Below are 25,744 nucleotides of genomic sequence, written 5' to 3' on the forward strand. Positions count from 1 at the left end.
GTTCAGAGTGCGGTTCCTTTTGTGGCGTGATTTGGGTAGAGCTCAGCTGTTTCTCCTCCCTTTAGCTTCTCACTTTCCCTCTTTTTGACATAGATTAGCATAGACACGTTTGGTTATCAAAGGCAAAACCCTGGTTTAACATTATCTGCATGAAATCTGCTGTTAAATCTGATATAACATCACCTGTGATTTACCTGTGCACATTTCTGCTCCGGTGTTTTGATTACCCTTTTGATAAATAAACTACACAAAAGAGTTATTGACTATTGTTTGTTTGAGTAGACTATGTGTAAGTCCCTGAATCGTGAAACACCCTTCAGACCTTTTTAACGAGCGCGATTAAGGACCGTATCTTAGCTCTTTGGGTTTTACCCTGGTGCCCCGTCTTGTCTCGTTTCTGCTAAGAAATCTCCCTTAATCATAAACTGAATACATGTAGTTTGAGACCCTACATGTGCAAGTCACAATGTGCTTTTAATTTTAGAAACCTGTTAAAATACAAATGTTCTTGTTGTTACAGGTACTTTACAGCTTTAGAGCTGTTAATTATTACAAATGATTACGGGTGTATATTATTAATATTAATCTTTCAATTCAAAATCATCATTCATTCAACAGAAATCTGTCTTTACTCCAATTAACTTACTCATTTTAAGACATTCCATAGATCAAAATCAATGGGGTCCAGATGTGGATCTCGCAGAGACACTTGTCAGACTGAATTGTTCATATTAATACAACAACAACAACAACAACTTGAACAACCTGCAGTTGTTCACTTTTTGCTGTAGTAGAAAGTGTCGAGGTAATATTTACTTGCTTAGATCAGCTCTTTTTGACCCTTCCAGCGTTTTTAAACAGCTTGCATTCTAATGGATCGGCACACAGGGAGCCACGTCGCTCCTTCTCCATTCATTTCCAATAGAACCTGCGCGACAATGCAAGAATCGCCCGTCTGTTGCGCTCGCTAAGACCTCGCGCTTGTGCATGTTGATATTCACACGCAGGTCTGCAACGCAATCTTGAAAGTTGAAAAAACTTCAACTTTTGTCACGTTCATCCAAACTGCAGCAAATCAGAGAGTTTCTTTGACAGAGTAATGAGCTGACAGGAACGGGGGAACTGCGAAAATTCAGAAACACTTTATTTCTTCCAATTTTCATATTTTGTTAATTTATGAAACTATTGGAATCTACCTATAAAAGAAAGTGGCTGCCTTCGGCCCCTGGTCAGCCTTTTCCTTTTTTGATGAAGCCGAGTTAATTCAAATATTTTAGCAAACCCCTTGGGACAATTCATCCATGCCACTTTTCATCCCTGAAAGGCTTTGAAATATTAAAAGTACTCTTAAAACCTCGTAATTCCCTCAAATTTCACAGCCAATGAAATGTTTGGTAGATTCACGATCTGTTCTGGAGCAGAGCGTGACATGTGAAGCTGCCCGTGTGTTTGATTTTAAACCTGCTGCAATGAGTGTCGCTGGTCGCCTCCTGTGTGGCGAGCCCATAAAGAGTGGTATTGTTTCAACCGCTCCTGAGTAACACCAAAGCCTCACTATAAAACATTACTGTGTGTAGCTGCATCCAACTGACTTGGTTGACATATTTAGAAGAGACAACATTAGCATGAACGCTAACAACCACATAATAAACATTTCTTAAACCTAAGTTTATTATACAATTAACATAATGAGTCTGCCACAGGAGGGACGTTGACCGGCTGGTCTCCTGGTGTCGTGGCAACAACCGGGCAAGTTCAAGCCCAGAAGACAGTGGATATGATCGTGGACTTCAGGAAAGCCACAGCCCCCCAGCCCCTCCTCATTATCACAGACTCCCCTATCACCACCGTAGACTCTTTCCGCTTCCTCAGCACCACCATCACCCAGGACCTCAAGTGGGAGCCCACCATCAGCTCCTCATCAAGAAGGCCCAGCAGAGGAAAGCCAAGCTGACAGCAGAGATGATGGTGCAGTTCTACACGGCCATCGTTGAGTCCATCCTCACCTCCTCCATCACCGTGTGGTACGCTGGAGCCACAGCCAGTGACAAACGGAGACTACAGCGCATTGTGTGCTCTGCTGAGAAGGTGATCTACCGCAGACGTCCATCTCTGCAGGACCTGTACGTCTCAGGGCTCTGGGACGGGCAGGTCAGATCACAGCCGACCCTTCTCACCCTGGACACGGACTATTTGAGCCACTCCCCTCAGGCAGGAGGCCACTCCCCTCAGGCTGGAGGCTACGGTCCATCTAGACCAGAACCTCCCGTCACAAGAACAGTTTATTTTCCTCTGCCGTTGGACTCAGGAACACTTTATAACCGGTGTCACTTTAATAACATAAACTTCATACTTGCACTAGTTGTTCTGATATTACTGTATACATTTTATATCCAAGCCTATTTTATTCTTACACACATTTTACTTATTACTTATTCATTGTTTGATGTTGCGCCGAAGCAAGTTCCTACTTTGTGAATTTTGTTCACTGACAATGGCATAAATGTTTTCTGATTCTGATGCATTTGTGAACTTTGGTAAAAGGAGCTAGAAGTTATAGGTTTTTACTCATATTAATTGCTGCCAAACAAGTGCAGGTACAGTAAATAATAAAAGTTTTACTACGCTGTCCACATGTGTAAAAAATGTTTTTGTTTGGCTGCGCTATTAAAATGAATGTGATAGAAGTTTATATCAGTACGAGGCTGATGGAATACTACATACACTTGAACTTTTCTAACTCTTTATCCTTAGCAGGGGGGAGAGCAAATGTTTGGAAGTCTGATGGTTGTCAAGAGAGACTTAAATGTCAAGTGCAGGTGCAATTGGAGATAACAAAGGAGTAAGTAAAGTAAGGGGGAGCACAGCCAAATGGAACGAGTGAGTCGCAATCTGATTTATTCATTGTGTCCTGGGAGAGAGATGGGTAAAGACTGCAGCGGCACAGTGCAAAGTGATGGAGCCACTCAACCACAAAGTCTTTTTGTCTGTGGTAATCAAAGCACCCTCTATGACACGTCCTCCCTCTGTGTTTGAGTTTGAGATGTTCTTTTTTTTTTAATACTCCATTTCACACATACGCAGCAGACTGGCACCAGTAGATGTCTTGTTATGCAGTAAGAATTTGATGCAAACTGCTGAAATATTGTAAAAGACTTGAGGCTTTTTATATGTCTGGATGTGATTGAGTTTTGTTGGCTTTTTTACCTTGTCAAAAAGGTAATGGTAGGTTAGATTTTTACAGATTGGGATAATTAGGTATGCTAAATACTTTGACCAATGCAATTAGATTTTTGGTTTACTGTCAAGATCAATAGCTTACGTTTTGGTACTGTTAGCATATGACAGGGTCTCGTATTTTTCTAATTATTGATGGGGTAGAACTAGTGGTAAATATTTTTCATAGTTTTTCATCAGTCAAGTGGCAGTTTCTGAAGAAAAGTTGAAAAATAAAAGTTGAAAGTTACAAGAAGTAGAGCTTAGTTCATAATCCCTCTGTCTATGTCATCAAAAAGGGACATTACATACAAATGCGGGACAATTTACAGTCAATTGACAACAATAATTTAACTAAATAAATGTGTCGTCGGTTATTATTATTTGTCACACACTGTACACATTTTATGGCGTTTGGACCTTGTTTACACTATGGTTGCTAGCTAACAGTTGTAGAATTAGTTGTAGAAACGTCACCACAACTTTCAAACTTGGAAAAATCAGTTAAATCTTCAATATAATCCTTTTCGTGAATTGTGTCGTCTAACCTGTCATATGCACTTTACGGCTAAATGGTCGGGAACAGATTGTATTAGTAGTCGGTCTCTCTTTGTGCTCCATGAGACGTCACACTTGTCCATGGTTGTTTTTAATGACAAAGCCACATTGAAAATAACATTCAGTTATTCCAATCTACTGCAGTGCACCAGTCGCACACAACACTGCCCTCCTCCTTAGGCAGCGGCGCAAAGGAAGAACAAAAAGCCAACGTTTCATGCATTGTCAAAAAATTGAGGTTGTTTTTTGGACCTGTGTTGTATTGTTTTTGTGTTTTTTTGCTGCCAGTCTGGTGCTGCATTATGAATCCCAAATCATAGTGGCCGCATCTAAAAAATGAATGGGAGGGGGAGAAAACATTGGTCTTCTGCCATGTTTGTTGGATTTGTTATTTGGGCTGTGGTGGAGCTGAAGACCCTGGAAGGAATTCATTTTTGCCACACAAAGCAGACCCTGCAACCAATATAATGACGGGAATGTCTGGCCTGGCCCCTATTGGGAATTTGATTTGCTCAATATTTACACTGTCCGTGCAAATTGAGCTAATCCTGTTCTGAATCCATGAAAACACTGCGGTTTTGCCCTGTGCAATGTGCTTGGTAAGCATATTGTGGTTATAATAATGTTTTATTGATCGTGTCACAACTCACAAGGCATTATAGGAGAAGAGAGAGAGGGAGAGATCAGAAGGAGGATGAAGTTGTCAATGCAGTCTTCAGTCAGAGGAAGCACAGAGCGAGTCAGGCAGATGGCGTCATATTGATCCAAAAACGCACGCTTCCACCACAGAGAACAGCTCAATATGGACTCCACACAAACCCAATCCTGTGTGCATCTGTCCACAAGGTCTGGTTACTGATACCCTCTGTTTACATTGAGGTTAACCCATTGACATTATAATGGATCCATGTGTCCCCAAACATGCAGACGAGTGGTCATGGTTGAGCTAGAACTCTTGGATAAATGTCATGTTTACATTCGAGATCATTTTCAGACCCAAAGATAAATTACACTTAATTGTTTTAGCCACGTTTCACCTAAATAGCAGTTGGCAGGAAACACCCTTACTCTTTGTGTTGAAAGAACTAAATAGTATTTTTAAACATTCTCTTTTTGGCCATCCAATTATAAACTTTATGTGCCATTGCCTAAAAGAAGTATTGGCAGCAGTAAATGAACACTCACAAATCTCTTTCTGTACAATTTATTTACAAAATATAGTAAAATTTGTCTGTACAATACCTCACTAATGAGGCTCAGCAATAATGCATGCATCTGGCTCTTTTCACTCACTACTTTACACCTGGTGAGTCTGATTCTTCACAGAGGTGAGACTTACAAAAAGAGGGGATTTACAAAAGAAATGCCTGGCCTGATACTAGCTTTAACCTAAGGTCAGCTGAGAGTAAAAAGCTTGTCAAGCATCACTGTTTCACATGCACTTTCTCAATAAAAGAAAAGAATAGATAATTTTCATATAATTGTAAATGTACAGTTTCAGCTCTTTTGCTTCACATTATCATTGAATAGAAAACTATTTGTTCATAGGTTATTATAATCATCTTTCTAAATCCTATGAAATCACAGTCTTTTGGAAAGAAAACATTACAGCAATATGGAAATGTGCTAAGCTTCAGGACTCTCCCTGTTTCTTGATATATTATATTTGTTTATTTTTTTTAATTACTAAGTGAAGTCACCAAACACTGTAATGCTTCATAAAGAATGTGAAATGAAAAGTAAACCACAGTTGACTTTAAATGTGCAGTTATTGAAGAAAATAGTAAGGTGTCCATAATACTGGAGATTCTGAGCATTACTGTCCTTAAATGGGCTTTAGTTCATGTACAATTAAGTTACCTTAGTCAGGTTTGCTTTCATACAGAAGACTATTGACTTTAGGGTGTAGCTTAACTTTGTCCCTTCTTATTTTACAAACTGGAAATCACAAACAGATCAAAGTCAAGCGCAAAGACCCTGGTGTCACACAGACTCTCTTCTGGCAGTATTGGAAGTACGACTCGTGTCCTGCTCTGTGTGGCGATCCTCATCTTTGTTCTGAAGACAGCAGCAGCACCATTTTAATACAAACATAGTTTGGACGTTTCCCTCTGCAGGCCTGCTTCTTAAAAGTGGAACACAGTCACTAAAAGTGACTCATAACAGTATAAAAGCTAGCGTTATAATACCCAGTGTTATACATTGCACTGCAGTAGATCTAATAAACGTACAGAAAGACATAGAACCAGAGAAAATCTGGCAGCAGAAGGATGAAGAATATCAGATCATAATGATAACAACAAATTGATTCCACATATATATTATTTGTCTTCTATGGCACTTCAAAGTGTGCTTAGGATTGCAAATGATGGCTTTAGTTCATTCTGTCAGTCAATGTAGGACTCTTTTAAATCACTGCTCCTTTCTTCTGGTTACTTTGTGTTTTTTTTCAAGCAAAAAAGCAATTTGAGTTGTGTATGAGTTGCATTGATTGGACTCAGAGTTCCATAAGGCACTGAGGAGAAAAGGCTCTTCCCTTGACCTGTCTGTCGTGTCATCACTGCAGATTATCGTGCTGTTGTCCGAGCAAGAGGATTCAGAGCCTGCTGCTCAATCCCCGCTGATCTGTCCTTTGTACAGTACATGGTAAATCACAGTAGTAAGGGACAATGGAAATGTTTCCTCAAACTGTGGACAAACACAGAGAAGCAGTTTAGACAAGGCCCAGCCCAGATCTGAGCATGTTCTGATTTTCATAATGGGAAAAAACCTTTAAAACAATAATTTGAATGTATGAGTCTAATCATGGATTTGTATAAAGTTCATATAATCATATTTTTATATTTAGTATTTGATCCAGTTCACATGTCCTGAAACAGCCCCATGTTATATTTTGATATCAAAAGAACTGACCAACAAAAAGGCTTAACACTTTTTGCTGGTGATTGCTTTTAGATTTATTTTGCTGCTGCGGGCACTCAAACCTAATTTATTTCAACAATTGTGCAGATAAAGAAAACACTGGGTTTAAAACGGCCTACAAGGACACAGACAAACCAGCAAACACAATTTATAAAACATTGTTTACTCCTTTTTACACTGCAGCAGTGGATGGAGACGTGCATATCCTTAATATTTCTGTCCATTAGCAAATTAATTTGAAATATAAATAAACACAAAATACCCCACAACTGCACAGTAGAAAAAAGAAAAAGGCACTGATGTATATTTGTGTTGTTCATAGAAATCTATCATCTTTAATTCTACTATGAAGAATACACATTCTCGTCCATTAAAAATATATAACTTGTACATAGAAAATATAATGCAGCTTTAAAAACTAAAAAAATAGCCCAAGTCCTCGACTTAAGAACTACACCTTGGCTAAATTGTAGTTCTAAAATATTCATACATTTTGCCAGATTGTTGTGCCTAGTTGCACTTGAGCTTTGTTTTGTAACATGACAACCATAAACGACTTAACAAACAGCCCCTGTACAACACATGAATTATTCAATCTGCACTGTACAAAAGAGAGACTTAAATGATTGATGGAGCGCTGAGCTTGGGGACCATAAACACATACCTCTATATCTTAACACTCTCGGTTCCGTAGACGTTGTAGCCTTCTCTGTATGTGGCAAAGTTCTGGGTGTTGGTCGGGGGAGTCGGCTTAAAGTTCTGTGCGTTCTTGGCCAGTTTGAGCCTTTTGGTTTCTTGTCGTGACTTATAACAGAACTCTATAAGGGCTACCATCATGGCAAGCCCCAGCCCTCCGACCAGAATATAGAAGACCCCTGCCACATTGCTTAGGCTCAGAGCACTTGTCTTGTCCTGGGGGCAAGTGAAGACCAATATTTAGAGTTTTGCAGTGGAAAGAGGACAACAGCATGATATAAACTGGCTGTCCTTACAACTTCAACCTGACAACTTTTAATGCTATTAGTGATAGAGTAAGTCTGCATATTTCTAACACTACAAGAGCTACTGTATGCTAAAATACCCATGTAACTTAGCAGTACTTTTAAGTGTCTTTAGCTTAGGTGAATGTAGATATGTGTTCTATTCTGCTTTTTAAATGCTCATGTCTTGACCATGTTAGGAAGCTGGTCAGTATCGCATAGGTCGACCCCCTAAAAAGGCCCTACTCTTTTCTTCATAGCGACATGTACGTATAACTCTTACAACATTGTCATACAGTACAGTCAAATCTATACTACAATAATGAAAATATGATAATCAAAGTCAAAAAGGTCTGACCATTTTGCTGCTGCTTACCTACCAAACCTATTCATTAAAAATTTGTTCATTAGAGTTTTACTATTTGCACTTTTTAACCCTATGAGTGTAAATGCTAACGGCTATTGTTTCCTTTTGTGGTTATCTCTCAAAGGGTTAAACTATTGGTTTATTAAATTCCTTCACTTCGTCTAGTGTGAAAATGCAGTTACGACACTTCCGAGCAACCACAAGATTCAGAAAGCACCCTGGGGCGCTTTCTCTTTCTCCTGTTACACAAACGAGTTGAATTTGAGTAACACATTACGCCAAAGATGGGTGTCCTGACTGTTCGTCACACCACGGGAAGCCGATGGAATCAAATAGACGCTTTCGAATATGCAAACTAGTAACAACGCAAATAAATCAAATTTTCATTAACAGTTTGGTAAATAGGAACAGCAGCATAATGGTTCCAAAGAATCATGAATGCCAAAGAGTGAAAATGAGACAAAAAAAAAACATTTATCAACAACTGCTGTGATTCAATTTTAACTTTAAGGCATGCTAGTAAATTCCCCAGGGCATTAACATTACACAAGAATGACTTTTCTCTACTGTAAAAAAGTGGAATAATTTAGTATTTTGGGGAAATGGAGCCTTGCATCAAAGCCACATTTTACTGGTTACAGTTTGTGGCATGTAAAAAAAAGGAAAAAACAAAAAGGGGAAAAAAGAACATGTGTAAACAAAATGTAAACTACAGATGTAATTGAAGTCTTGTTTTGCTCATGAATAGTAATGCAATTTGGAATCAAAAGACCTGCAGCGACTGACCTTACTTCCCGAGTCCTTGGTTCCACATTCACCCTTATCGTACCACCATTTGTTTTTCAGCTTGTCTAAGATGCCTTGTTCACTGAGTTTCAATACTGCAAGGTTTACAGGAGTTCTTCACGTGGGAAATAACATAAATAACATTATATTATGTTATTTTATGTTATTCAACTGTTTAAACTACTAACATACTTAACAAAAGCGATAAAGCAGGGTTCCTGGCTGGCGTCAACATAACAAGAGAGAACAGGCAAATTGCTAACCCCATTTTTTACCTGGAAAAAGCCCTATTCTAAAAGCCAGGACCTACCCATATCGCTTTGAGTAATCGGCAGACGCTGTTTGCATGGCGACGTGCAGGTACCATATCTGCAGGTCCATGAACATCAAAAAGGCACATTGGATTTGAGTGACGGAAATGAATTATGGAAAATGTTTTGAACAGCATTTGCACGGTTTAGTCAAACGTGAGCTTTGTCTCACCAAATAATGAAATTGAGGGATTATTTTGAAAAGCAGTTCTATATCTCTCTCAGGACTACAGGAAATGAGCAATGAATTAATAAATAAGAATAATTAAAACAAATAAGCCTACACTTTACTCATCTGTTTTTGTTTATGCCGGACGCTTTTGTCTTATTGTCTTGTTTATTTGTTCTTTTGATTTGTCAGAGTCAGTAAAGAAAACTGTGAATAGCTTAAAGACAAACTTTATAATGGCAGAGATTTAAAATGGCCTCAACGTATTGGTTTGATGCGCTTTGGAAAGACTGGCTCTTGGTCTATATTCCTGCTGAAATGGAAGAGCAGATTTGCAGTAAAAGAAAACAGCATGTCGATAAATGAGTGACCTGGCTACTCTCCGGAAACAAAACCCCTGGAGGGATCTGAGCGATGCATAATGCTCTTGGTGAAGATTACACCACTGTATATCTCTGTATATCTCTCATAGTCAATCCGGAGAACCCAAGTGTGAAGCTCCAACCATTGTCTCGGCTCACAGAGACATTGATTAACAATGCAATTACCACGTAACATGCTCTATGTCTGAAACTCAATCTAAAACAGCTCCGTGTTTTCTGCCCGGGGCCAGAGAAGGAGCGGCGGCGGTATAAGTGTGAATGAAAGTGCTGCCATGAGCGTGTCGCAGATGTAAGCAGAGCGTGACAAATCCTGAGCGCTCCAGGCCTCTTTTCCTCCACATCACCTGAGCTGGTGGGATCCCATCATATACTGGGAGCAGGAACAAGGTGGGATACAAAGACAGAAGGTACTACGTAATAAAAGATGAACGTTAGAACACGTGACAGATGTTCCATACAAGCTGTGTATGCTTTCAGAACCAGCTTAACAGCTCATGGCAACAGTAGTATTGCTAATGTGCCAGGTATGTAATAAAAATCAATCATAATTAATGCAGTGTCAACAGTAGTTATCTTTCATTAAGTCTTCCAAGGGGATCAGTATGGCTCAATGGAAAGCACACGTATCCTTGAAATATTTGTCTTTTCTATAGCACGATATCTTAAAGGCGGTATGGACGATTTTTCGGCGATTTGAGAACGCAGGCGGAAGTGCGCATGCGCACTCCCCCGTGCGGACCGATACAAAACACACGTGCGCATCGCATCGCTCGTCTCCCGTAGATTTCTGTCCACTTCTGCGTCAGCTCGAACAGTCTTTCTCCATCTTCATTTTGCCCCGTACACTGAGGGAACTATATTATGATAGATCCATGCGCTTAGGCACGCGGAAACGTGGGGACGAGCCTGACGCGGCTGCAGGTGAGCGGTAGGTGCGTTTATGATTGATACGTGGCAGGACTAATGATTTATCCACGCCACGAGGAAATATGATAAAAAAAAATGCTGAAAAAAATCGTCCATACCATCTTTAACTACTGTGATGTGAAACAGAAGTGTCAAAACATGTGTTCTTAGAGACCACAATTTCAATGTTATCACACTTCACTGGGATTGGTTGAATTCAGCTGTGGCTCGGGTTAAATGGGGAAATGTGTCTGTGTTTTATGCGTGTCTGATTTTGAAAAAGTGAAATATAAAAATAGGTGTTTAAACATTTCCAACTTGTTTATAGCTCTTTGGCACATCACTAGCATCGACGTGTATCAGTATTTATTTATTTTTGCCACTAGCACAGCTTTAGATCAGCTTTTTAAGACACCAAAGGGAGGCAGGGTTATATTCCTTTCACCCCAAAGTGTCCAAAGCTTCACATATACTGACTCACATGGCTCTCTCTTAGAAAATTTCAAAGATAAAATGTGTAATAATTTGAATAAAACAGCTTGTGGAGGTCGGATTAAGTTCTGCTTTTACAAAACGGTTTCTGGGTGGAAAGAGAATTAACAATTTATTAGTAAAAAAAAGTTGTGTACCCCAGCTTTAAATAAAATTTTTGATATCCTGACAATATGATCAAAATAACAGATTGTCACATTGAAGAGATCACCATCCAATCTTTATCCCAATATCGCCAAGCTGGTCCTGCCTCTTTTACCTGTTTTGTTTTGGTCTTCCTTTTACAGTCTTGGATGTTCACACTGTACTGTGACATGGTACATATTAAAAAATGGTGGCTTAACGTCTCACTTTTATCTCCATTCTTCACTGATGATTCACACCCTTTCTTTATAAATGACTTTTAGAGTGCAATGACTCCATGTGCAGGCCACTGGTCCTTGCAGTTTGCCCCTCCAATTACCTGCCCTAAATCACCACATGTAATGACAGTTTCATTAATCATGCAGCTGGCCCTGTGTTGTTCAGGCCATAATACTGGGCCTATGTGTAATTTAGCAGAAACGGCACATAGCCTCTTGGCCTCTAATGGTGCTATAGTTGTCATGGCTGAGCTGGGCTTTACTCCATTAGCCTCCATTGTAAAGCAATCATTCATCATTTGACCACAGAGGAAGGAGAAATCTGATGGTCAGAGAGGTCAGAGCGGGGTCACTGCTGTTTCATAATAACTGGACAGATACGGAGTAGGCGGCACAAGTGGCTTATCAGAGAAGCGGATAAAAATGACAGGTTATTAATTAGAGCGCTCACTATTAACATAATGTTCTCTATAGACGCACGGTTCCTCTGTCTCCTCCATTCGGCCTCAGCTGAGCAACCGTTCAGAGGCATTTGACCATTAAGTACACTTTATCATATTGACTTTAGAGCTCTTGGGGTCCGGGCCAATGTCAAGGATGGGAAGCAGCTGCACAATCAATTACTGCAAAGTCAATCTTTCGATTTTGGAGAGGATTTGCCAAGTTTACATTAATAGGACCAAGACAGCAGGTTATGACCTCCTGGAACAAGATATTCGAATTCATGGGGGTATAGTAAGTGTGTGCAGGAGTACACTGTAGGTTCATTGACACCAGAGAAATCTATGAGTCACAGATGATGTAGCTAAGGGATGGACAAGGCTTATTAAGTAACATTAAGTTTAGTTTAGTTTAAATTTAAAAAAAGATAGAAGCTTAAGAATGTCAAGTTTAAATAACCAAATACTTAATATTGGAGTTATTTTGTAAAACTATTTGTAATATTGTTTTATATCATTTGCTCAAGTAGAGTAAAAATCACCATTGCAAGATGGCATTATCATTATTATTGTTGTTTTGACATGTTGATCATTGCAATAGAGTTCTCTTTGATTTGACAAAAGCTCATTAGTTTGATCTAAACTGTGAAATGGTTACACTGTTCAATTACACATTTAAGTGTTCTGGATTAGTTTCATTTGTTTGTTTAGTTTTATTTGAACATATGCAACAGCCTCGCTGATTACTCTACACTATGGTACCCGATTGTGGTGACATCGAGGCTGACCTTGGAGTCACCTCCCCCGCTGCCGCACTCTCCCTTGTCGTACCACCATTTGTTTTTCAATTTGTCCAAGAGGCCTTGCTCATTCAGTTTTAAAACTGCCAGGTTAACAGCATTTCTTGAAACGATAAAACATAACTTGTAAGAAAATGCAACAGGTCCTAATGCAAAGTAAGCACCATAATTAATGCTAATGGTAGAATAGACTACCACTGTCATTGTTAAGGGGCTTAGGCTGGTCATTAAATGTCTAGGAGAGGACAAATTGTTTGAGAATTTCATGAGAGATTATAAGGTAAAAGACTGTGTCAAATCTTGGAAAAGGTGGCATGAAGGGTCACGTTGTTTAGAACTGAAGTGTGCGGGATGGGGACATTGTCATTGAGAAGAAAGTAACAACAACAAACATCATGCAATTAACATTCGTCACAAGTGACAGCGCGGCTTTTAGAGGCTAAATTGAAAAACCATTGAACTGTTAAATTAAAAGTGACAACACAACAGACAGGTAGGACAGCACACAGGACACAGGGAGAGATCCAAGGAGAGAGAAGAGGAACAGTAAAAGACAGAAATATGAAATGCTCGGTTAGCTTTATCCTTATTATGTTGACAGCACGCTTAGATTAGCATTTAGCATTTCTCATGTGTAAAATATATATTTCATCTGTAGAAAACATGTCATCATCCAAGTGCAGTGTGAGACATACTACCGTTACCTCGATGTCCACAACAAAACAAGAGGAGAAGGTAATGACAGGGGACATCAGGGTAGGTGGAATACTATAACAACATGGAGGATATTGTTATATTATTCCACCCACCTTAATGCGGAGCCTTTGGGCGTGGCGATGCCGTAGCCTTTGGAATCGAGGTTCCCGCCCACTTTCATGGTGTCACAGGGCTTCCTCTGCTCGATGTACTCGTTCATGGTGGACTCCAGGAGGAAGGCGAACTTGCCCTTTGACTTTCGCACTCGGGCAACACCATCCGGAGTGGTCTTAACAAACACTGAGGGCTCAGCGGATTTCATGTAAGACCACATCTTCTCATACACTGCTATTTTGGATCGCTGTTTGAGAGAAGACAAGAAGAAGACTCTTTAGAAAACGTGGTCACATAATGTTAAAAACACAAGCTGGATTTTTGTTCACAGGGATCACCTCATTAAAATGCTTCAATGAAGTACTCATAGACATCATTGGAAAAAAATCTGATATCTATAAATACTCCGAGAAAAAACTGGAAAAATGAACAAAGGTACTTGGGGAGTTTTGGCATGATCATTATGTACAAGAATCCAGTTATTTGAAGAATAGCTTTGTTTGACTTTTTTGTCTGAATACTGTATACAATGACTTAAACAGCAACATCAGTTATTCCTTTTCTGATTTTTTTCCCTAAAATGAATTTGCTTCTCTCATTTAATTGTAAGGTTTTACGAGATTACAGTACAACAAGTACTAAGACTCAAACATCTCCATGTCTTTCCCAGCAATTCAGCTGATTTGTAGAGTTGATTATGTACAAATGATTTCAGTAATTAGACCTTGCCACACTAACTTGGATCTAATGAAGAATTGTGCGTGAAGAAAACCAAGAAGCTTGAATCACTTTCTCACTTAGTGCTTTTAGGCTGTAGTTTATTGTCCTAATATGATTTAACCTATTACAGCCATTTATCCTCACATCTGTCGTCGCTAAATATAATACAGAATGATAATGCAAGAGGTGTAAACAGGCTGCGAAATGTGACAAAACTGGTTACCATGATGTGGCAACGTGTATTGTAAGTAAGACCCAGTTCAATGATGAATAGAAATGGTTGAAGGTTTACAAAGAAGATTGGAAATGGTAAAAATTGGTACAAGTCATCAGAAAATATAAAGGCAATTTCTGTGTTCTATTTGAAAAAAAAAAGAAAACCACAAATAACAGGTCAGAATAAATGACCTCAATTTTACCAAAAGTTGCCAAAATTAGCATAGAAGCTGCTTTCAACTGTCTGGGCAAATAAAATACCTATAAATAAACAACCAAGGACATGTCACCATTTTGCTTCACACAGTGTTTTGCATTGTCATAACATCCCAGCATTTTTGATTTGCAGTAAGTTTATTGAAATTTCTAGAGCTTCCCAAAATAAGACATTGCCATAAACAACACATTAGCCTGAGTAGTTGTGGCAGATTGATATTGCAGAAATGCCAAGAGGCAGGCAAGTAAAGGGGTCCTAACCTCATCACGAAGTTGACAAACTAAGATGGCTGTTTAAGTTGAAATTGTATATTTTTTCTTGATAAAATGTCAGTGTTGTTAGTGGGAGCAATGCCTCATAGACACAAGCATATTTAATCAATGCAAATGATCTATATTAATAAACCAGTGCATTAACCTTGACTTGACAGATCACTGGAGTAGCTTCATGTAATCATATATGATTTGTTTGCGCACTCGTGTCACGTTGAATCAAGCGCTGGCCTCTGATTGGACGAGACGCGAACATAACACAAATTAAAAGTCTGTGTGATGAATGTGCTCTGCTTATAGGAATTGAAGTCGTGACATTCGCCGTTCCGTTTGGCTGCATGTGCACAAATGAAGGGTGCGGTCAGGGCTGTAGATGAGATTTTTTGCTCCCAATTGTTCGACGTCTAACATCAGAGCGGACTATACTTGAATTCATGCTTCTCGGCAAAAGACCTGAATATATAAGCAGAAAACGATATAAACCATGAACTCAAATCTAACTCTTCTCTCAGGTAAAGTTCAAACTCATCGCAACACAACGTCTTTTGTTCATTGATTGTTTCATGATTCCTTTGAGGCTATCTAGCGATGGTACAAAACCTTTTATAAAAACGATAAAAAACAAGTTAACATTTCACACACACAGAAACAAAAGTAAAATAGTAATTATACATTCACACTAAACATTTCTGATAAGCATAATCTTCAGTGGAACGGTTCACTCAGGACAAAATTCCTTCCAATCGCCCCCTAAATAGATAAACTGTATCAGCTAATGCTCCCTTCCTCTTGCTGTATGAAATGAAACTGCTCCCTATTGAACGATTTAATCTTTGAACATTTTTGGATCTTTGACTGTAAACATTGCACCAATGGTAAATTAAATTGCACATTTTCAAGCTACAAATCAACACAAAGCCTGAAATGTGAAGGTCAACTGCTTTTTCAAGTCGTCCTTTACACCGAGAGCTGTATATCAACACTTTTCAAAATTATCTATCACTAAAACGCCGCAGCAAAGACAAAGTCCCACAAGGGACTGCATATCTGTTCACTGACTGCTCCCGAATGTGCAGAGAAACACAAAGACAGCACATTGTAAGACACTGGGAGCTGGTGTTCACCTCCCCTGAATGTAATTATTCACATTTCACTCCATGGTGGTCATTTAAAATTCAATTAAAGTATAATGACTACAAAAAGTCCATCATCAATGAACAAGACAATTCGTCTAGCAATTATATACTGCCATAAATACAGCTTTACACACTCTTACACACCATATAATGGCTCTGTATGCAGATCACACTGTGCGGGAATGAGCCACCAGACAATTAAAGGGGCGGTAAAAATGACTATATGGACGGAAAATATTCAAGGATGTATTATAAAAAAAAATCATATAGCAGAATGAATTGTCTCTTAAACAAAAGGACAAAAAGGCAGTCTGTATTGGCATAATCTGTCTTCCATTTCTATTGTAAAACATAATTGACTGACTCAAATGTTCAACCCACATACTGATAAATGTAACTCATTAAAGGTCATACCACAGACTCTACTTGATTTAGCATGATTGTTTGCACGGTGCGCTTACTGCAGCCAACCACTGTTTTGGGGTTTTAGCTGTTTTTAAACGTCCACAAGAATCAAATGGATGGGCTCGCATGAATAATTGATCAAACTCTCCCCTGTGCACTCCCTCATCATTCTTTACAGCACAGCAAGTTACAGTATTGATCTGCTTTTATCCTCTGGTTTAAACAGCAGACAGAACAGCTTTCAATTTATATCACAGAATATTCGTTACAGTGGTGGAGGAAGTACTCAAGTACAAGAGCAAGGACATACTCCAGTAAAAGTATCACATGGATAATCAATTGAAAGTACAAATAGTAAAAATTAGAATGTACATAATCTTTTGTCTGCTCAAAATAGTGTCTTTAATTACAATTTTTTCATCAGGATGTCTCCATGAACGTGTGAATAAACCCCTCCTCAAACCATACAGAAAACATGCTTTTTACTTTTTAGCCCAGTTAAAATTGTAGTGAAATAGAAAGTACATAAGTGTGTGCTGCCCGGTGGTGGAGTAGTTGGGGCGCACACACATGCCAGGTCGCAGTGTCGTGAGTTTGAATCGCGACTCCGACCATTTACTGTGTGTCTTCCCCTCTCTCTCATCCCCGATTTCACCCTGTCCTCTCCTGTCTAATAAAGCCTACGGGCAACAAAATCTACAAAAAAGAAAAGAAAAGAAAGTACAAAAGTAAGTAAATAAAAATAAAAAGTATCTATTGTGTGTGTATTTAGAAATAAATAGTTCTCAATTAAAAAACACTGACTCACTGTACACTAGATTCTAATCATTTGCTTTCATAAGTAGTATGTTTTACAGAAGTTATGTCGTGTTTTTCTACCAAATTTGTAACCGTCTTGATTATGTCCTATTAAATACCAATGTAAACAAAAGTCACCCCAAATGACCATGTCTGCCTTAAAATCCTTAAATTATCATCAATTGTGCACAACCTTTGCCCACTGTCCTTCGTGCTGCCGCTTATTTCCTATTCTCTCCCTGACTCAGGCCGACCACTTTCATTACATCCTGACATAACGCTCCAATGCCCCAAAATCTAAATGCCATCTTCAATCGCCCACCACCACCACCACCACCACTACTACATTTCCTTCTACTTCCTCCATTTCAGTCCTGTTTTTGTTTGTGGACCTCACAGCTCGCAGTATCTTGTATGTACACCGGAACAGTACCTGTATCTCAAGTATGCAGGAATGAAAGTTGAAGCTTTGGAGTTGTACTTTGTCATAGAAGTGGTACATGCTGTGAATACAAATATGCCGTCTTTGATATGGTGCCACAATGGCGTGCACGCTGCAGTTTGACGCTAGCTGCAGAGGACAGTGCTGCTTTTGTGAGATTAGGCTTGTGCCAGACTGGTCTATCATCACATTTGTCAGCTTTCCCTTTCATACAAACATGCTCTAATCTTCAGAGCAACCTCCTGTTCACTCGTATTAAAACACACAAGGTTGCACAGGGCCATAAAGAGTTCAAGACTAAAAAGCGATTTATCTCATGGTATTTATATAAGTGAAAATGTCCAGGGAATTTCAGTAATCAGGACAATTCTTTACTAGATCACACTAGTAATTATATGATAACACTATAACAATTCTCAAAATCTGTGTGAAATACTTTTAATTTGTAACTTGTAACTGTAAGTAATGTAACGTTTTACTTAAGTAGATGTTTATTTATTTGTTATTAGTTTTTTTTGCCCGTAGGCTTTATTTGACGGGATAGTGCAGTGTGAAATGGAGATGAGACTGGGGAAGGACATCCAGTAAATTATAAATAACTGGATTCAAACTCAAAACTCTGCTGTAATCCTTTTACTTTTACTTGAGTTTTTTTTTTCTTTGCTCCTCGATCTGTATTTTTACTAAGTAAGTAACAAAATACAGTATTTCTTCTAACACTGTCACTAATATGATATATGACAATTAAAGCACTAACATTTTACCTTCATTTTACGCATAATAATAATGAATTGTTATCAGCGTAATTCTATCGCTTCATTGTAAAATACTTGGTGACTTGGTGTCGTTTTAATTAAACAACCACATCTGCCTTATCAGACATGTTCACTCCAGCTGCGTCTCTCGGAATACAACAAAAAAGTTACTGAGCCTATTCTTTTGAAAATCTCACTATGACAAAAACATTTGTACCCTTCCAAAACAGAAACACTCCCCTGACTGAATGAAAAGCTCCATGACAGGGACCATGGCTGGCCATGACCGTGGGTGACAGCTGCCGAGGAAGAGCGGCTCAAACCTGCAGCTCTTCCGCGTTCTCCCAAGGTAAAACAGCCGACAGCTCGCAGACAGAGAGAACTAGAGCCCAAAAGAGGCGCCGTAGTCTGGGGAAGAGGAGCCAGGAGCAAAGGGGAGGGGGGGGCTGTTCTGCCAGGCGCCTGGAGCCAAGCAGACTTCCACTGGGCACGTCTAAGATCCCAGGCCAGCTGTCCCATCAGTAGGAGCAGTACCAGGGCTTTATGGGGGATCCACACCCCACGAGATTGTAGAAGTATTAACAACTTTTTCTAAACTTTACTATGTTTACTTTTTTTTTCAAGGAGTGCACAATACGTCACACATTTTGCTAATTAATCAAAATCACAGTTTGATTTAGCTACATTTTTTGGGTAATAGAATATCTACAACAAAACAACAAAATGTTTTATTTAGGGGGAAACATTTATACTCTGAAGCTGAACTCTTTTGAATTGTTGTGAAATGCATGGGATTCTTGTATTGTCTATTCTTGTAGTTAGGCAGTTTATATTTCAGTCTTCTCTCAGATAATTATAATCAACCTTTAATTTAGCCAGGTATGAACCCATTTTCAAGGGTTACCTGGGGCAAAGGGAAACATTTATAAAAGCACACAGATCATAAAAACATTTATACATTTAAGAAAATAAAAAGAGAATCTATCTTTAAAAGTACCGGATTTTAGGATCCTCTCTCTAGGTTCTTTTTAAAATTAGATCAGGTTGCCCTACGTCAAATCAGGTAAAAAAGCTTGCTTTCACAGTCGGCTCTTACATGACGTACTAATAATCCATAAATATCACATGGACACAGGGCCTAGTGACCCTCTCTCTGCACAAGGAGGCACTATTAGGTATGCACACAACCACACCTTGTTTTGTTGATTAAAATCATCCAAAGTTTGAACCTCTGAGCCCCCAAAGAAGGCCACCCAGCCTTGGCATAATGCTTATGGACGTGTTTAAAATTCAAACTGTGAGTTGAGAATTCAGTTGCCTTTCCTATTCTTGTTTTTGAATCATTTTCCACCCTACATGCTCATGTTTGTAAGCTATTTCAATTCTTATGGTAGAGTTGTCCTAGTGACTTGTCAAAAGTCACATTGGTACACTTGTACTATTTTTGCCCTTCGTGTCAGACTGCTGTAAACCAAACCAGGTGAAATCATGAAAAATTGAACAGAGTCAGAGATGATGACATATGTCTTGTTTGAAACATTGGCCCTGAATTCCAATCTGCAGCTGGATCCTGCCACATGGCTCTCATTAAGCCCGACTGTATTTACTCCAAAATACATCTGCAATATTGAAAATCTATTAATCAGTGTGTTTTCCTTCTAGTGCCGCTTTAATTATGAAACACATGGGAAATCAGTTCATGGTGTCGTCTCCTATTTGTAGACACAACCATGCAGCCATGACATTCATTACAGAGACAAATTTGACTGGACCAGGACCTCCATATAGTGCCCATATAGTGAGTAATTGGCACCCATCAAGTGCATACTGTGACAGAGACGTATAGTTGTGTGCATACACCTGCAGCATCTGTGATCCAAAAGCACTGGCATGTGTTTCTCTGTGAGGAATTAAGTGGTGCTGTCACACGTGTCACAGAGCGCAGCTCCCAGGATTTATTACCTTCACATTACCCCACGGCTTCCACTGTTTCTTTGTACTTCAAAACATGTTATTAAATACAAGGTTAGCATATTTTCCCCCGCGGATTAAAGGGAAAATGTTTAATCGCCTAACACTATTCTAATATTTCGGTTACATATTAGTCATTTTTATGCTCCGGCAAACTGATCCCATTGTTTTGTGATTTAATAGAATTTATTCAAAATTGAAGCAAGAATGAAAGCTTTTCTGTCCTTGCTGTCTTTGTAGTGTATATTGGCACAAGTTTTCTAGATGCCCATTCAAACCTTTCCCTGTATCCAGGCAATATAACTCCAGAGTACACTTGTAAACTCTGACAAATATTGGATGTACTTTCACTTAAATGACCAGCAAGCATTTTCAAGTATCAGTGTTTTATCATGCGAAGTTGAGAAGTTATTGCAATGTCAAAATAAATGTTTAACTCATCATCTTTGTCTAAAAACAACTTGAATTGGATTCTACATTGCACTGTTGTGAGCTTTTCGACCCAGGGGTTAATACAAATGAATAGCGCTCTGTGCCAGCAGGCTGCAGCTGTGAAACATCTGAATTGTTTGTCTCCTGCTGATGAGTAATGAGGGAGAGTGAGATAAAAGAGCGTCATATAGCCTCGCCGTCTACACGCAGAGTGCTATTTCATTAATTCTTCTACAACTTATTGCTCAACAAACGCCTGCAATGGGACTATTATTGTCAGCAGAAGGTTGATGACAGTAAAGAAACGTGCCTCAGCCTAGCCCGGGTTATCTCGGTTTGGATTTTTGTTAATTTATTACTTGATTACCAGGCCCTCATGCCCAGGGACACACTGTATTGCTTATTCCTTCTGAATCGTCATCCAGCCTGCTCTGCTTGACCTACAGGGCCGCGTTCCATCAGTCTATGGCCAGCTACCTAATTATATTTCATAGCTGACCTCAGTTTGAGCCCTGTGCGTGTGCTTTGATTAGCCTCCTGTTTTTCTATCACCTCTGGAGTCTACCGCGTTGTTATCACACTTTCTGCTGACAGCCTGGCCGCTTCAAGGTTGCGCACTGCAATACTGGCACATTAATTCCACAATTATGTCAGAAGGGTTCAAGAACGGCTCTTCAGTCAACATCCCTCATTTGGAGCAATCTACCGCAGGTCAATAATGTTGTGATAAAGGTGGAGAGAGGAATTATGGCAGCGAGGAGTTTATCAAGGACTTCAGAGACCCTGGCTAAACTGTTCAGCCCTGTGGATTATTATATCTACATAGTTAAGCTGTAAGTTTTGATGGTTCAGGCTGTGGTTACATCACTTTATTCTGTGTATTTTTGTTACTTTTTCTATCAGAATTAACAATAACTTCTCGGGCAATTTGCGCTGCAGCAGACCACCTGCCGGGGTTGTCAAGGCCAGACTGTCTCTCCATTTGCTTTGACAGTCACTGGTTTAACTCTGTTACTTCCTTGGACCTTTTAATGAGCACTAAACCCCAGGAGTGTCTGGCAAGAGCTGCAATTGTCTGACCTTTGACAATAGCACTGAATCCCATGTCTTTTTAACCAGATAGCCTTTGTGGACAAAAGCTGATTCATATATCCCCTTGTATGTGAAACTGTGGGTTGTCGAATACTCACCCTAAAAAACTCCTTTGTAGACCCTGAGTCTAAAGTGCCATATGCTATCTCAGTCTGCTTGGCCAGATCCTCTGCACTTTCTATGGGAGAGACCATCCTCTCCACTGTGAGGAAGGCAGCCAGGTTTGCCGTGTAGGAGGAGATGATGATGAGGGTGAAAAACCACCACACACCGCCAACAATACGACCAGACAGAGACCTGAGAAACACACAATAAGTAAGAACAGATTGACAAGGGCTGCCCGTCTGCTGCTAACCACATGTTTTTATAAACATAAAAAACAGAGACACTTACGAGCATTGTACGTTTTCAACCCATGACATTAATGGGCTTTATATCATTCAGGAATCAAAGATCAATCTGGCAGTTGAACACCATTGATAAGAAATATTGTCATGAATATTTAATTTAGCCTTGGATTTATGCAGATGACCAGACTATTTAAAAGTATTATCAACATGTAATATTGTGAGTGTTGTTTTGAAGAGGTCGACTATATTTTTTATAATTTAAAAAAAAAAAATGCTGCAAAAAGAGCTCATTATAAAATTAAATATTAAAAAAAATAATTATGTTGAGATATTTCTGCCCTTTTGTGGGTCATTTTAAAAGCCATTTTACATTTGTCCAATACATAAACAACTATTCAAATACATGTTTTAAAATGTTTCTATTAGATTGACAGTGACAGTGACTTTGGGCCTTATATTGACATATTATTATTGTCAATATCGCAACCCTTTTTTGGATTTATCGTATGCCTTTTGGTGCCAGTGCGCTTTGGGTTTGAACCGCCAACATTCTGGTTTGTGGTGGATAATCTAACCACTTAAAACCAAACTACACAAATAATAAGATTTCAAATTCAGTTCAAATAATGAACAGTGTCTCCGATACTGACGATATTACATTGGGTTATTAACAGTTTGCCAACACATTATTCTGGTAACTGTGACTATGTAATAATGCAATCATATACATTTTACTTTGGGCTGCTATACCTTGGTGAGATGTCACAGCCTTGTTGCATGAAGGCGCCCAGAGAGAACCAGAGTGAGTTGAAGATGCCGAAGTCGTTTGGAGGGTCTGGGGGAGTCTGAGGGTCTTTGGCCTCGTCCTGCTCCTCCAGGTTCCACTCGTATGGACTGAAGCGGCTCACCAAGAACAGAACCACGCTCACCCCGATATAGGCAAACACTATACACATCCAGATCTCATAGGCCAGAGGGTCCAGGAAAGAGAACACTCCCGGCTTGGACTTTTGCGGCTTCTTTATCATAATGGAGATGCCCAAGCTCATAAAGGGCTTGGAAAAGTCTATCACCTCCTCTCGAACCAGTGTAATGGTGAGAGGCGCAACTGCTATATCTGCTCTCTGGAAACAGGGACAGGCACAGCAAGCATTAGACAGAAGAAGCACCGGTTACATGACACCTGCTCAGTGACAGGGGGAAATCAGGGGTTATCACATTGTACATTTGTCAAGCTCATACTTGTCAGGCAAAGACATGCAAAGAAAGCGTCACATCCATAGACCATTTGGTATAATTGCTGTAATATTCTTCTTTTTAAGAGGACAACACACTTCAGAAACGTAGCTATGTTAGTTGACTTAACTATTAATCACTTAAACTGTCAGTGGTCATAATGTTATCGCGGAGTGGTAAAAGGAACTATGTAGTGATGCTGGCTAAGAGTATTTTTGAGTTTTATAGCTTGAAGAGAACGAGACAGCTTGGATATACTCCACTAAGGCAGATGGGATCTTGAGTCGTCCCTGACCAAATGCTGCTTAATCAGAACTCAAGACGCTACAGAAAGCCTAAAAGTATTTCAGTTGTCCCCAGTTGCTCAAAAGCTGTTTCACTTATTATTATATTATTATGAAACTTATAATGAGATGGAAATTCAGTATTTGGATTTGAGAAAACAAGTTATGGTACTGAGCAAACGAGTCCCACATTTGAGCTATCTTTAAGACTGAACTATGATTATTATTGGTATGTATTTGTTTTTGATTTATGTACTGTATTTGTATTTGTGTTGTATTTTTACCTGATTTTACATCTTTTTAATGCACAAATGGAAAGCACTTTGTTTCAGTTGTTGCCATTGTAAAGCATTATACACATAAAGTTTGATTGATTGACTATTACAAACGGCATAATAACAAAATGGCGTACATTTCTATTGCAGCACAGGCCGGGGAAAGCTCTACATTGAAGTATTTTTTTTTTCCACTCCACTTCTGGTGGCAGGAATCTTCTTATATAGACATAGCTGTCCTAGGGTAAACTGACAGCGGAAAGGTGCCATCAGCCATCTGTGCCATCAGCCCCTCCGGCTGCCTATCATTCAGTTACACACCTTTATAGGTAAGCAGGTAGACGTGTCTTGCCCAAGGATATGACAATAGTGTTACCCTGGAGCTAGTCACAGTTTCATCACAAATAAATATGTCTAATGAATCATTCTAAGTTACCATCATTTTCCTCAAAGTATTTTCTCAGTACTGCATTTTCTCAGTACTATGTATACAAACATGACTTGTGTCTACTGCGTGCCTCTGAGCAGCAGGTGGATTTCCCAAACACGACCAAATCTGGCAGTCCTTATTCGCTCCAAGCTGTTTCTCTTTATATCGCCTTTGCTCTGCTGCTTCAATCACATTGTATTATCAAAACACATTCCTAGAGGTGGGGCCACAATTTGACAAATCACAAGATTTCTTTGTATAAAGACCAGAGAATAATAAATCTCGCTAGACAACGGTAGTGCTGCTTGTGCTGGTGTCATTAATTAAATAGCCCTTTTTTAAAAATAGCCGCCTCTCTGTGAAGGATCATTCTGGCATTGTGCTCTATTGTCATTTTATGTCCAAACAGTGAAAACACAATATTGAAGAACATGTGTTTTACAAGGTCAGAGAAACAACAAACTGGCCCAATAAACATTAGTGTTTTCTTTGCCCTGTCAACACTGCGGTGGAGGGGCTATAACCATTTAATCCTTGTACCGCCATAAGCAGCACTCAATCAATGGCGAAGGAAAGTAAGCAATAAAGAACTGCCCCGGGCCTAACCTTTAAAAGACAACTAAAATCTAATTAATTTACAGGTCAAAAGGTCAAAATGTACAAAACTATTACTCCAGGACCTACTGCTGTAAGATCAGAAGACGGGGAAGGGATTTGACAGCGATGTGATTGGGATATTTTCCACCCTCGCATCTGCGGGTGTGGACTTTTCCCATTTGAAAGGTAATTTGGTTGCGATCGCACATCAAACCGAGCAATCTCAGCCGCTGATAACTGGGAAATTGAACAGATGAGGAATCCTAACCTCTATGCATTTTGTATTTGTCCCTCTTCAACTATTGTGGCCCTTGACAAGAAGACAGGGAAAGGAGAGGGGGGGGGCAGCTAAAGGGGGTATAATTTGGGAATGCGGGAGGTGTTGCGCTCTCTCAGATGTAAAACACGGCGTGACCATTCGCTTATGCACGAGCTACAACCTCTAATGGAGCACACCACATATGGATCTTGTTGTCACCGACCACAATTTAGCTGTTGATTCAAACGCAAGATTTTCTCAGCTGTGAATTTACAATGTGGCATATCCATCATCATACACATCAAACATGGAAACATAATCACTTCAAAGGCGTACAATCTTTCATTCATCAAAG

General features: G+C 39.4%; 1 protein-coding gene across 4 annotated transcripts in view; it reads right to left on the reverse strand.

Annotated features, from left to right (window-relative positions):
* Window positions 1-4,962: 4,962 nt before the first annotated feature.
* gria3b (glutamate receptor, ionotropic, AMPA 3b) overlaps window positions 4,963-25,744 on the reverse strand; it is a 100,951-nt gene continuing 80,169 nt past the window's right edge. Inside the window, exons 11-16 of one of the 4 annotated variants that reach the window (XM_072438048.1) lie at window positions 23,059-23,432; window positions 22,057-22,255; window positions 13,502-13,749; window positions 8,830-8,944; window positions 7,361-7,608; window positions 4,963-6,462 (exon numbers count right to left, since the gene is read on the reverse strand). In XM_072438048.1, the coding sequence (XP_072294149.1) occupies window positions 7,363-7,608; window positions 8,830-8,944; window positions 13,502-13,749; window positions 22,057-22,255; window positions 23,059-23,432 (1,182 nt within the window). In that variant the 3' untranslated portion in view covers window positions 4,963-6,462; window positions 7,361-7,362. The other 3 variants (XM_072438055.1, XR_011925924.1, XM_072438063.1) reach the window with 3 other exon arrangements.

Source organism: Eucyclogobius newberryi, unplaced genomic scaffold (assembly GCF_026437365.1).
Source record: "Eucyclogobius newberryi isolate DKJ021-1_F unplaced genomic scaffold, fEucNew1.0.hap1 SCAF_11, whole genome shotgun sequence".
Taxonomy (NCBI): Eukaryota; Metazoa; Chordata; class Actinopteri; order Gobiiformes; family Gobiidae; genus Eucyclogobius; species Eucyclogobius newberryi.